Source organism: Symphalangus syndactylus, chromosome 7, assembly GCF_028878055.3.
Source record: "Symphalangus syndactylus isolate Jambi chromosome 7, NHGRI_mSymSyn1-v2.1_pri, whole genome shotgun sequence".
NCBI classification, from domain to species: domain Eukaryota; kingdom Metazoa; phylum Chordata; class Mammalia; order Primates; family Hylobatidae; genus Symphalangus; species Symphalangus syndactylus.
Genome location: NC_072429.2, coordinates 41,078,753 through 41,093,687, shown reverse-complemented (window position 1 = coordinate 41,093,687; position 14,935 = coordinate 41,078,753). Strand labels below are relative to the sequence as shown.

The 14,935-nt window shown below is 37.4% G+C and overlaps 1 protein-coding gene across 2 annotated transcripts in view; it reads right to left on the bottom strand.

Moving 5' to 3' along the window:
* PRELID2 (PRELI domain containing 2) overlaps nucleotides 1-14,935 on the bottom strand; it is a 76,178-nt gene that overhangs the window by 23,602 nt on the left and 37,641 nt on the right. For both annotated transcript variants that reach the window (XM_055285795.2, XM_055285794.2), the window contains one exon: nucleotides 13,323-13,428. In XM_055285795.2, the coding sequence (XP_055141770.1) occupies nucleotides 13,323-13,428 (106 nt within the window). The remainder of the gene's footprint in view (nucleotides 1-13,322; nucleotides 13,429-14,935) is intronic.

Genomic DNA, 14,935 nt, shown 5'->3' with positions numbered 1-14,935 from the left:
TTTTCCCTGCAACAGCTACGTTTCATCAGATGAAAACTCTAGAGGTAACAGTAGTAGCAGGGCTGATGGGGAAGGAGATGTGTAAGAAGACAGCAACTACTATGATATACCTGGTCTAGAAATAAGCTGTTAAAAATCAGAATTCTTGGTAATATTCTCAGGACAGCTAATGAATAAATATCAACTAAATCAATCTATCTGAGCACTCAAGGGTGGGATTAAAAAGTATTACCAACAGAGGTAAATTTGAACTGGGAAATAAACCCTCTGGGACAGGAAAAAAACATTTCATCAGTTTTTCTCATGTGGTTCAAGTAACATAAAGAATCTTGAAAGGATTCACATGAACAAGCAGGAAATGCAAGTCTCCAACATATAATCAGTATACTATCACACCCTGTTCTTATATCACACTTGAGACCTCTCCTTATTCTTTTGAATAACAGTTTTATTTGCTCTTTGCCTCTATCTTGAAATTACTGAATTTTGAAATGTCCACTGTTTTTAAGAATTGTGACTACCTGTGTATGTGTGTACCCTGAACAGTAAGTTCACAGATAAAGAACTGAGCACTTCACAGCATTTGGTCCAAGGTAGGATATATGAAAGGCTTGGAGGGGGATTGGGGCATGGTGACTCACACCTGTAATCCCAGCATTTTGGGAGGCCGAGGTGGGCAGATCACTTGAGGCCACAGGTCCGATACCAGCCTGACCAACACGGCAAAACCTGGTCTTTACTAAAAATACAAAAATATTAGCCGGGCATGGTGGTGCATGCCTGTAGTCTCAGCTACTCGGGAGGCTGAGGCACAAGAATTGTTTGAACCTGAATAGCAGAGGTTGTGGTGAGCTTAAAAAAAAAAAAAAAGAAAAGAAAAGAAAAAAATTCATGGAGGGGGGACTAAGGTCAAACAACTAGTTAATGGCAGAATCATTAACTTTCAGTAGTCTTCAAAGTAGATATCAGAAGACCTAACAATTTTGTTTTCTTCTCAACAATTTTATGAAGTGAGATTAGCCTAATTTCTTAATGATAAATGGAAGTTTTAAGAAGTTAAGTCTTTCATTCAAGTTATACAGCAAGAATATGGATGATATCCAGTGCCAAATTTGCAGAATTCTCTTGGGAGAAAATTTGGCAATAAGCATGAAAGGTCTTAGCTCAGAAAGCAACAAGAAATGTACACAAACATTTATATGGCATTTATATTCAAAAATTTATTCCAATGTTATTCATAATAGTGAAGAAAAATAGAAACCAACAATAACAGCTATTATGCCGATGGAATATTATGCAGGCATCAAAAATCATTTTCAAGGAATATGTAATGACACAGAAAAAAATGTTTATAAATATGTCCACAAATGAAATAGTTGGGCTAAATAATCCCAACTTTGGTTTTTTTTAAAAAAAAAAACCATACATATACATACATATGCAAACATGAACAGACATATAAAAAGATCTACGTCAAAATGTTAAATGTGAATACACAGAGTATTAGAATTATGAATGATTTTATCTTACTTGTACTTTAATTAAAAATTGAAAATGAATATTTAGTACTTTTATAATTCAAGAAAATGATAAAAATATATCATTTTTAAAAGGAATACCACAAACTTGCCCTGTACTGCTGTATATCTAAAATGTTTGTATTTAAAAGGCTATCACCTAGAAAAATATACTTCTTAGCAGAGAACATCTCTTAAAGCTAACAATGATTGAGATTTTACTATATGCCAGGCATATTTCACATATGTAACCTCATTTAATCCTTTAAAAATCCTGTAAAATGGAGTTTATGATCACTTCATTCTAGAGAGAGAAAGTTATGGGTCTGAGAGAGAAAAGTGTGACTTGTGGAAAGTGAGAAAGCCTAATCAAGGGCCAAGAGGCTTTTCTCTAAAGCTTCATACACAATCCCTATGTTAAACACACAGACAAAACTTTGTTTCACACTGAACAATCTTTCTAAAGGCACAACGTACTATGCTTTTAGTTCAGAAGTTGATATTTGGTATACGATTGTTAAGATGCCTATAATTTGCTTTAAAATACTTCAGCACATGATGTATACTATGATAGTATGAGTGTTAGTTCAAGTTATACACTAGGTACAGCTAGATGCCCTAATGCAGGCCTCACATGCCAGAGGTTGTCTGTGAGCATTCTAATCAGCAACCTCGCTCTCCAGAAACTTCATTCAGACACCAAAGGCTTTGATTATTAGCATGAGGAATGTTAAAATTGCAAATTTTCACCGGTAAAAGTAATGGCTTGTTAACTAGCATAATGGATATTAGAAATGGACTGTCATTAACTCAATGAATGGAACTTAAGATACGTGGATTAGCTCAAAATTCTAAACGAGCACCCATCCCTGTGCCATCAGGGTGTAAGTCTCTATCTAGCAAGCACTTCTTCACCCTCCAACTTTAGGGATGGAATCCACAGTTTATGCCTAAATGGTCCCAGGGCCAGCTACTACATCAGAAGATTCTGGTTACCTGATGCTCTCTATAAAACAGCTGAATCCTGCCTTTGAAATACTGTCTGCTCTGCCTTCAGTGAGCTGTTCATGCAATTCATGGTCAGAGCACCCAAAAGGATGAAGACTTAATCAAACTTACAGAACAGGTCAACTATTTTGTGCCTACTTATAAATAAATAACTAATAAATATCACAATATATGTGTCACAGAAATTTCCATAAACTGTTAATGAGGTTTCTGGGATGCAGCTGACTCTCAGCAACCTCTCATTATCATCAATACCCAGTATATATCAAAAAGAACTTAACACTTCTGCCTACAACTCAGCATACAGATTGGATAAGGTCAGTGTGGCAGGCAGCTTCTGATGTGGCTCCTAGTGACCTGTGCCTCCTGGTATTTATGCCCCTGTGTAATCTCCTCCTTTTTAGTGTGGGCTGTGACCTTCTTCTAATGAACAGAATACAGAAAATAAAAGGATGTCACTTCAATTAGTTTATAAAAAACCATGATATTTCACCTTGGTAGCACTCTCTTGCTCTCACACTCACTGCCACATTCTGAGATCATCTATACAGAGGCCCATGTGGCAAGGAACCAAGGGAGGCCCGCTGAATCCTGCCAGCAACCATGTGAGTTTGGAGATGAAGCTTCCCCATTGAGCCTTCAGATGAGTTTGCAGCCCCAGCTAAAATCTTGATTACATCCTTGTGAAACCTTGAAACAGATCCAACTAAGCTGTTCCCAGACTCCTAATCTACAGAAACAAAGGTAATACATATGTGTTGTTTCAAGCTGCAAAGTTGGGGCAATTTGTTACACAGCAATAAATAACTCATATAGTTACTTTACAAAAATAATGCCACCAAATGTCTCAATGTTTTTCAAATGCCTACTTGAACTACATTTGTAGTATCTCCACTTTTTCTTGAGTCCTAGGAAATTATCTGCCACTACTAAAATGGATTTCTATAAGGCTAAAATAACAAGCATACACCCCAAGGAAATAGCATATTCTGATTTCTTTAGCTGTAGCATGTCTAGACCAGACCTTCTTCAAAGCGATGTTCAGATTGTTTGACTTGCCCGCATTGTTTCAGTGACAAATATTTCACACACTGTTGAATTCAATCTTTCTCTGCTTCAGCCTCCTGATCACAATAAGAATAATGATGGAACTAATAATGGGGCCTTGCCAGGAGAGTGGCGGAAATAACAAATTATTTCATCACACATTTAAAATGTATTTCACAAACTCAAAAACAAAAAACAAAACAAAACAAAAAAACAGGTCTATGCGATTGTATAATGAGAGCTCTGCATTTCCACAGCATTTGTAGTACTCTAAAGATTCAGAAAAACTAGGCTAAAAAAAGAATGCTTGCATAACAAGACTGTTATCACCCATGTTATCTCCTAAGCCTCCCCAGAGAAGCAAAATGTGGAATTTGTAAGCAACTATGTGGGGGTTCACCAAAACGTTCTTTTGCTTCGCGTTTGGAAAATTCTGGTTGAGATTTTTGAGGACTGGGAAGCTAGCAATTTTTTCACTTCAATTTGGAGGGACAGAGACAAAAGCTCCCTAAATAGTATGCCCAAAATAGTAAATGGCATGCTGTCTCAACAGGGCAATATTGAAAAGAGGCAAGAATTTTTTTTTTTTGACATAGGGCCTCACTGTCACCCAGGCTAGGGTGCAGTGGTGCCATCACAGTTCACTGCAGCCTTTACCTCCCAGCTCAAGCAATCCTCTCACCTCAGCCCCCAGAGCAGCTGGGATTATAGGCACGCAATACCATGCCCAGATAATTGTTTTGGTTTTCTGTAGAGAGGAGATCTCCCTATGTTGCCTACGCTGGTCTCAAACTCCTGAGCTCAAGTGATCTTCCCACCTCAGCCTCCCAAAGTGCTGGGATTCCAGGCATGAGCCACCACACCCAACTATCTTCACCTTTTATGTACAAATTGAACATAATATAGTACATGAACAAATAATCAGTATATCTATGGTCTTAAAATTTCATGGTGAAAAGAGCAATTAGGGGGAAACTGTGTAAAAAGGCTCCTGAAGGGAGTAATAATGAAAAAAGGGTTGAGAAACACTGACCCAAGGAAAGCCCTCCCAAACTGGTGAGCACCTGCAGAGCATCAGTGATGTCTCTGTTTCCTTCCCTTTGGGTCCCTGAGGTCTGAGATCACGACTTGACTGTGGCCTGGGTGTCTTCCAGCTCTGCTTCACACAGTGATTGGGCCACCTCCCAAGGCTGTAGAAATGTATATGAAGCCTTTCATGTGTCCCAGATTTCCACCAACCACTATTTTCCTTCAGATCTTTATCTTTTTGATCTGCTTTCTGAATGTACTTACTTATCTCAAGGCATATTAAAGGCTAACTACATATTTTAGCATGACTTGAGATAAATACTTGTCTTCAGCATGTTTTTGGCACTTCCAACATACTATCTTCTATTGGCCACCATGGGTCAAAAGTGTCCACCAGCACAAGAAATCTAGGCTGAGAGAGACTATGGCACAGTCAAGAGATGAGTGAATGCCTCTCAGATTGAGGAACACACTGTATGGCACACCCACCAGTGCTCACTGGCTGACAGCATATATTCATTCTTCTGTATAGAACTGACAAAAATTCACAGAAATGGTATACCCCATTGCTGTCATGCACACAGATAGACAACTATCTCAAAAGAAGTGGCCCACTCTCTCCACTTCTATTCAGTATAATACTGGGAGTTTTGCTAGAGCAATTAGGCAAGAGAAAGAAATAAAAGGCACCCATGTAGAAAAGGAAGAAGTAAAATCATCTCTGTTTGCTGGCAACATATCTTATATATATATAAAACCCTAAAGACTCCACCAGAAAATGGAACTGATAAATGAATTCAGTTAAGTTGCAGGATACAAAAATCAACATACAAAAATCAGTATCATTTCTATACACTAACAACAGACTACCTAAAAAAATTAAGAAATCAATCTCATTTATAGTAGTTACCAAAGAAATACTTAGGAATAAATTTAACTAAGGTGGTAAAAGATCTCTACACTGAAAAGTATAAAACATGGACAAAACTGAAGACACAAACAAATGGAAAGATATCCCATGATCATATCTTGAAAGAATTAATATTGCTAACTTATCCATAACACCCAAAGCAATCTACAGATTCAATGCAATCTCTATCAATATTCCAACACATTTTCCACAAATTAGAATAAACAATTCTAAAATTCACATGGAACCACAAAAGACCTCAAATAACCAAAGTAATCTTGAGTAAAAAGAACAAAGCTGGAAGCATCACACTACCTCATTTCAAAATACATTACAAACCTATAGTAATCAAAACAGCACAATACTGGCATAAAAACAGACACATCGAATAATGGAATAGACTAGAGAGACCAGAAATGAACCTGTGCATTTAGAGTCAACTGATTTTCACAGAAGATGCCAAGAACACACAATGGGAAAAAAAAAGTCTCTTCAATAAATGGTGCTGGGAAAACTGAATATCCACACAGAATAATAAAATTGTACCTGTATTTCACACCATATACAAAAATCAACTCAAAATGAACTAAAGACTTAAACATAAGAACTGAAACTATAAAATTACTAGAAGGAAATATAAGGGAAAAAAATCTATGACATTGGTCTGGGCAATGATTTTTTGGATTTGGCCTCAAAAGCACAGGGAACAAAAGCAAAAACAGACAAATAAGATTGCATCAAACTAAACAGCTTATGCACAGCAAAGGAAACAATTAATGAAGAGACAACCTGCAAATTGGAAGAAAACATCTACAAATATACATCTGATACGGGGTTAATATCCAAAATATACAAGGGATTCAAACAACTCAATTGCAAGAAAACAAATAACCCAATTAAGAAATGGGCAAAGAACCAGATAGCTATTTCTCATAAGAAAACATACAAATGGCCAACAGGTATACGAAAAAAAGAATGCTCAAAAGCACCAATCATTAGAGAAATGTAAATTAAAACCACAATGAGATATCACCTCATACTTGTTACAGTGGCTGATAACAAAAAGATGAAAGATAAAAAGTGTTGGCAAGAATGAGGAGAAAAGGATGCCCTTGTACACTGTTGGTGGAAATGTAAATTAGTATACCTATTATGGAAAACTGTATGAAAGTTCCTCAAAAAACACAAAATAGAACTACCATATGATCCAGCAATCCCACTTCTGGGTATTTATCCAAAGAATTTGGAATCAGTATTTCGAAGAGACAGCTGAACTCTCATGTTCACTGCAGCATTATTCACAATAGCCAAGATACGGAATCAACCTAAGTGTTCAATGGATGAATGGACAAGGAAAATATGGTATATGTACACAGTGGAGTACTAGTCAGCCTTAAAAAGAAGCAAGTTCTGTCATTTGTGACAACATGGATAAACCTGGAGAACATTATGTTAAGTGAAATAAGGCACAGAAGGACAAATACCTCATATGTAAAATCTAAAAAAGTTAAACTCACAGAAGTAGAGAGTAGAATGGTGGTTATCAGAGGCTGGGGGAGGTGGGAGAGAACGAGATGTTGGCCAGAAGGCATACAGTTTCGGTGACACAGGAGGAATAAGTTTTTGAGATCTATTGTATAGCATGTTGACTACAGTTAATGAGCGTATATTGTAAATTTCAAAATTGCTAAGAGTAAACTCCAAATGATCTCACCACAAAAAATGTTAAATATGTGAGGTGATGGATATTTTAATAAGCTTGAATTAATAATTCCACATTGTGTATGTGTGTATGTGTATACATATATATATATATATCAAAATGCCACATTGTATCCCAAAAATATATACAATTATAATTTATCAATTAAAAATAAAAAATTAACTTAAAAAATTAAAAAAACTTTTAAATGAGTCCTCAAAATATTAAACATATAATTCAGCAATTTCACTTCAATTTCCCTTGAAAGCAGGGACTCAAACAGATATTTATATACCCATGTTTATAGCAGTATTATTCACAATAGCCAAAAGGCAGGAGCAACCCAAGAATCCACCAATGGATGATGTCTGTTTTCACACTGCTAATAAAGACATACCTGAGACTGCATAATTTATAAAGGAAAGAGGTTTAATTGACTCACAGTTCCACATGGCTAGGGAGGCCTCACAATCATGGCAGAAGGCGAATGAGGAGCAAGTCACGTCTTACATGGCGGAGGCAAGACAGCTTGTTCAGGGGAATTCCCATTTATAAAAACATCAGATCTCATGAGACTTATTCACTACCAAGAGAACAAGATGGGGGAAACAGCCCCCATGATTCAATTATCTCCACCTGGCCCCACCTTGACACGTGGGGATTATTACAATTCACGTAAGATTTGGGTGGGAACATAGCCAAACCATATCAGATGACTAGAGAAACAAAATGTGATATATACAAACAATGAAATATTAGCCTTAAAAAGAAAGGTAATTCTGACACATGCTACAATACAGATGAACATTGAAAACATGCTAAGTAAAATAATGCCAGTCACAAAAAGACAAATACTGCATGAGTCCACTTATATGACATAACTAAACTAGCCAAGTTCATAGAGACAAAAAGTAGAATGGTGGTTGCCAGGGGCTAGGAGGTGAATGGGATGGGAAGTTATTGTTTAATGGCTAAAGAGTTCCTGTTTGGGAAGAGAAACAAAGGTCTGGAGATGGATGATGGTGACGGCTGCACAACAATGTGAGTGTACTTAATGCCACTGAACTGTATACTTAAAAATGGTTAAAATGGTAAATTTTATGCTATGTATATTTTGCCACAATAAAAAACAAACTTTTAATATTATTTTTAATACAAAGATATTTTCAAAGCAAATAACAATACATCTGCAGTACATAGGGAAGCAGAAAAGAGGGTATGTCATTACAGTAAAAACGGGAGAAACGTCAGCTAACACACAGTCAACCTGCATGGCACTGTGGAGTTTAGGCCAGCTGTAGTGTGGACGACAGATGCTGGGGCCTCTGAACACAAGGGAAGATATTCACTTGCCCCTCAAAGGCTGTTTCAAGTAGCATGGCCCCATTCCTCTGGCCCATTCCAAGTTCCTCTCTTGTAACTGAACTCTCTACATTTGCATTCCTCCATCATTACTGTGCATCCCATCGCCTCACTCTGGTTATATCAAGAACACACAGCTTGCCCCACGCAGGTGGCTTAAGTGCATAGATCATGAATGCAGCACTGTGCTGCAGAGATCAAGAGCACTCTCGGGTCAGACAAGCTTGGGTTCAAATCCCCGGTTCACCACTTACTAATTCTGTGACCTTGAGAAAACTACTTTGCCACTTGGGACCTCAGTTTCCCTATGCATAAAATGAAAATAACAATTCCTATCTCATTATGCTGTCCAGAAAATCAGATAAGGTAATGCGTGCCAAGGACAGTGTTTGGCATCTACTAAGCTCTTGTAAGCACTAGCTGTTATTTTAATATGCTTCTCAGCACTGATCATAGTGCTGGCACTGAACACCAAACAAGGCTCAATAAATTTTCTGCATCAGCAGATGTTTATTCATTGTCTGTCCTGCTTTCCACCCTGAGCTAGATGTCCCAGAAGTAAAGCTGCTTAAGGCACAATCTCTATCTTGTGAATTATGTCTTAATTCTTACTTGTGTCTCCAGCATCCTACCCAATGCCAGGCACATAGGTGACATCCAAAAAGTGCTGGTGGAATTGAACTTAAAATCTAGTTGTCAGGCCGGGCACGGTGGCTCACGCTTGTAATCCCAGCACTTTGGGAGGCCGAGGCGGGCGGATCACGAGGTCAGGAGATCGAGACCACGGTGAAACCCTGTCTCTACTAAAAATACAAAAAATTAGCCGGGCGTGGTGGCGGGCGCCTGTAGTCCCAGCTACTCGGAGAGGCTGAGGCAGGAGAATGGCGTGAACCCGGGAGGCGGAGCTTGCAGTGAGCCGAGATCGCGCCACTGCACTCCAGCCTGGGTGAGAGAGCGAGACTCCGTCTCAAAAAAAAAAAAAAAAAAAATCTAGTTGTCTAGACTGTATGTGTTTGCATGAATTTGAGGGAGAGAAAAAAAACATATAACCATAAAAAGAAAATATGTTAAAGAAGTATGTGGCAGTGATTTTTTTTAATTCTTGAACACTAAAACATATTTTGTATATTTGACCTGTGTTTACCAACTTACAGAAAGCTATCAAAGTTTTCACATGTACCTGTGGGAACACATTAAAATCCCCATTTTGCAGACAATTAAACTGAGAATAGGGAGAGCCAAAGTGATTTGTGCTGGGTTACAAAGGTGAGGAGAGCGAGTCTAGAGGACTGCAAGTTCAGAACCACTCCTGTTTCAAGGATACATCTGTCAACTTGACTGCCAAAGGGAAATCCCAGTTCTCCTGCCCACAGATTTCTACTCCAGGAGGAAGGAGGGGTCTGACTGGTGTGTGAAAATGCAGCATTTGTGACACAAAGGCTCCCAAATTCCAAGTTACCTCCCTTTAAGAGTGATGAAGGAAGGAGAAAAACGCAATTGAGCCAGTCCCCAGAGGCACAGAATACACGTATGACCTCAGCTTGGGGATCCATAGCTAAAGCCAGCTTTTAATTTACAAACATAAAAACATAAAGTTTATGAGTACCGAGTTTTGATTTTTCTGGAAAAAAATAGATATCAGATCCCATCATTACCACTACTAAACAGACTCAGCAATAAGTCCTAAAGTGAAAATAAAGTCACCTAAAACACTCTTATGGTGACTTCCACAGAAACCATTTATGCAGGCTCAGCTGTGAAGGTTTATCAGGAAGTCAGGCTGATACCAGGAAATATGACCACTTGGATAAAACAAAACAGACATTCAAGCATAAACGGCTCCTAAAATCAAAAAGCTAATTAAATGTGGCCTCTTCAAAAAGAAAAAGTAAGTCAGAAAAGGCAAAAGCTAGCAGGAAAAATATATTCTTACTTCTGAGCATAATAAACGAGAATAAAAAGGAATCACTTTAAGAAGTTGAAGTCACCTAATTATTTCCAGATAATATTCATCAGAAACCAACTGTGAACCTCCCTGGGCATTTCCTTTCTACTCATTCCCACAAGAATGGATGGAACACTGTCCAAGGTACTACAGGTTGGGAGGAGAGAATAAGAACTAAGGTGAATCAAACCACCTCTCTGCCATCAAGGAACATAAAATCAAACGTCGGATTATGCTAGAAATTTTGGGGAGTATATATCCGCCCCACAATCCCTTCCCCTGAGAAGTGGCCCCTAACCCTGGTCCATGTGGTCATGGCAGAGGATGAGCCATAACTGGACAACTTGACTTCCACCTTCCTGGTGGTGCCTGACTTATGGGAAGCCAATGAGAGTCCCTCCCAAAGAATTAATAAAGAAAAGAAACAAGCTATTTTATTATTAGTGAGAATTCTATTAATATATAATATGTATGCTTGACAGTGGAGGCCCATGTCCCATTATATAACCTGGGGAGCAGAGAAAACCAGACTACACAGAAAGAGTGGAATAAAACAGACACACAATCTTATAGACAAGAGCTGAAGAAGGAATACCACTTGGGTTCCTGGCAGTGTTCAGTTCCCAGTGAAGACCTTTCTGAAGTCTGCCAGCCTCACCACCCTTGTACACTTAGAATGAGCTAGCCTGAAGTGGTTTCTGTTACTTGCAACCAAATAGTTCTAATAAATCCAAAGGGAGTAAGACCACAACACAAATTCATCTAATGAACAAAAATATTAGTGAAGTTCGTGATGCTAGGTAGGCAAGGATTTCACTTCATTCATCTGAGGGCTGAACAGTAAAGTGGCAAGAGGGAACTCTCATTGACAAAAGATAGGGATTTAAGTCCAGACTCCACCCTTTGCTAGTTCTGTGACCTTGAAAAAACACATTTAGCCCACATTTAGCACAGTGCCTAGTGCAAAGCAGGTACTCAATATATATTTGTAAGAGGAAGGAAGCAGGGAAAGCAGTTACCACATATTGGGTATGCTAATCTTTTAAGTCAAGTCATTTCCCATTAATAAAATGGAAATTCTCATTCTCATTAATAAAATGGGAATAAAAATTTCACTTTATGTGTCTCACAGGATCAGAATGTACATAACCACTGTGCGATTAAAAGTCATTATTAGGTTCATCAGATTAATCGATGCATCAAATACAGATCAACTTCAGTTAATGAAATAATATTTATCTGAAATAGGGGTTAGCTATACCCTACAAGCCAAATCCAGCCCACCATCTCTTTTTATATGGCCTGCAAGAATGGTTTTTATAAATGAACATTTGCAATCAATTTGATAATAGGGAACACGAACTTTGAACCCTACTTCACCTAAATGTTATCCCTCTCTCTCAAAAAAATCCCATTCTTCTAGTGAATATACCTGTATTATAAAAAAAATTCAATTTATTATTACTGTTATTATCATAGAGTTTAAAGGATGCACAAAAGGTCAACTCAGTAAGAAACATGGCAATGAAATTACTTTTCTCATCAGTTCCACTATTTTTAGAGTGCAATGCTGCAGAACATGGGAGTTTTTACAAATGCATAAATTGCAACATAGCAGAAAAATTTGCAATAATGTCTGAGTGAGTGAAGGTGACATAAGATCTTCTGGAAGTTCAACTACTCGCTTCAAGTCCAGGTTTAAAGAGGCTGGACCAGTCTGAATATGTGCCAGGAACCACCTCAACTGGAGCAAGAACACATCATCAATCACAACAGTATGTCTATGGTGTACAGAACAGTACTGAATATTCATTCACCACCCTCAGCCTCCCAGATGAACACCTCCTAGTACAGGTTCATCCTTGAACCCAGACATGCAAAAATGAAAACAAGGGTCCATTACCAGGAAGTCTCTGAGGGTCATAACAATGGTTCTTTATACCAGCAGTTAATTCTATCCCACAAAACAAAATGAGGTAAACTTATACAAAAAGTCCTGAGTAAAATCTGGAAATAAATGAGTATAATTATCATAGCAATTAATAACAATAATAAAACACTTTGGAGCAACTGCTCTATACTGAGCACTGCAATAAGCACATAAAAATGCATAAGCAATGGGTTTTGACATGAATTTTTAAAAATAATGCTATTAAGGAAAGAAAATAGAAGATATAAATGTTATATGGAATACCATAGAGGACAGACTAAAATGGAAAAGCTCTACTTAAAATAGAGCACACAGGACCTTAGAACTCCAATGTGGCTTCTGAATCACTTTCATGGAAGCCTAAGCTCCCTTGAGAATACGGTTTGAAAACTATAAGAATGGACAATTGGGGTCTCTGTATTTTCCTCATCCATAATATTAGGACAACAATAATAGCTCCTGCAAAGGTTTGTGAGGATTAAATGAGTTAATAAATACAAATTCTTTTAGCAGTCAGTAGTACATAGTAAGTACCCAATAAATATTAACTATCATTATCTTTATTAAATAGTTGTCACCATACTATACATTATTATTCATTCTGATTATTTCTTTTAATTAGATTATAAGTATGCTCCAAATTTTCACATACTCTTCATTGGCATATTTTTAATTTAATGAGCCATAAATGGCACTTTAGTTTTACTTTGATTTGAATTTATGTAATAATTTTGAGGGTGATTATTTTTGCATATATTTATTAACTATATGTTTTTCTCATTATGTCTGCTCATGAGTCTTATTCAGTAACCCTATTGGAACTCCTATTGTTTTTTAAAATTAATGTTGGTTCAAGGCAGAAATACGGTTACCTTCTGGGCTCCCTGTCTTAAGAATGTGCTGGCAAAAGTTTCTAAAATACAGTTGAGAAATCCAACTCCTGTGATTGAAATCCTGCCTCTTTGAATGAACTCTGTCCTGCAAAAAAAAAAACAAAAAACACATCTTTGATGTCATTCTATGCTTGGATATGTAAACTACAGACATTTCTAGCTGCATAATTACCACTTATAATCAATAAAAAATAATATCCTTAATAATTCAATAACTACCTGTTATAAGAAGATTTTGTTAAAAGTAATTTATAGTTTATATAACATTAACAACAGTCTTATTCAAATTAAAGAATATTCATTTCATGCTGCAAAATCTCTTTTTAAAATTGAGTCTGAGGTAATTATCAATGATATGACCTTAGGTAAATTATGTAGACTCTCTATAACTCAGTTTCCTCACATGTAAAATGGGAACGACCATAATATCTTTCTTTTACAACTACTGTGGCAAGTAAATGAGTTATCATACATCACAGGAATATGAAGAGTTCCTGACACATAAGTATTTACTAAATGTTAGCTACTATTACTAAAGAGAGTCAGATAGAGACAAGATTGGAAAGCCAGACACCTGGAATGACTTTTTCAATCCTCGATTGGAGAAGGAGGTGAGACAGAAGAGATATGTCACCATCTCTACCAATTTTAATTACCAAAATTATACCAATATTAATTATCTTCATGTCATAAAACAGAGATCTAGATTACACTTAAGAGTGATGGAAGTAAGATGGCTGAATAGGAAGTCCCAAGCCCTCATTACCCCCAGAGACAATGACTTAAGAACAATATACAAACCAAATTGCCTTTATGAGAACTCCCTCAAGAATTAGCAGCACCCCAGGTGGGTGCAAAGCCAAGAAGAGCCACATCAAAGCAGATAAGAAACTTTGTTGCTTTTACCTATGATAGCTCCCTCCCACCCAGCATAGTGTAATGAAGTCAAGAAAAAAATCCCAGCTTCTGGCTTCTCCCTCAGGAGGGATAGAAAAGTGCTAACTGTGCATCCAACATTCTGTCTTTAAGAGGAGCATGACTCAGAGTGCTAAACGAAATGGCAATATACTTTCAAAAGCAAGCATGGTGGCTTGTTACACTAGAGAGCCTGCAGTACCTCAGACAGACACCAAGGGTAACAAAAGATCAGGGCTCTTGAGAACAGGGACAGTCCCCTGTGACTGGGAAATTACACACAAGCCCAGAGAAGATGCATCCCCCAAAAAGGTTTGAGAGGCCCCCAGAATCTCAAGCTAGGCTGTCCAGTGACGGTCTTCCCTATATGAAGCCAGTCCATAGGACTGGGAGAAGTGGCTGTTTTTTTATATACCCAAACCTCAACAAAAGATCACAATGCATGCAAAGAAACAAGGAAACATGGCCCAATCAAAGAAACAAAATAAATCTCTAGAAACCAACCCTAAAGAAACAGAGATCTATGAATTACCTCACAAAGAACTTGAAATAACCATCTTAAAATGCTCCATGAACTAAAATAGACAACTAAAGGAATCAGGAAAAATAAAGTGCAAGAACAAAATGAGACTATCAACAAAGAGAAACTATAAGAAAAATGAGAACTAAGCAGAAAT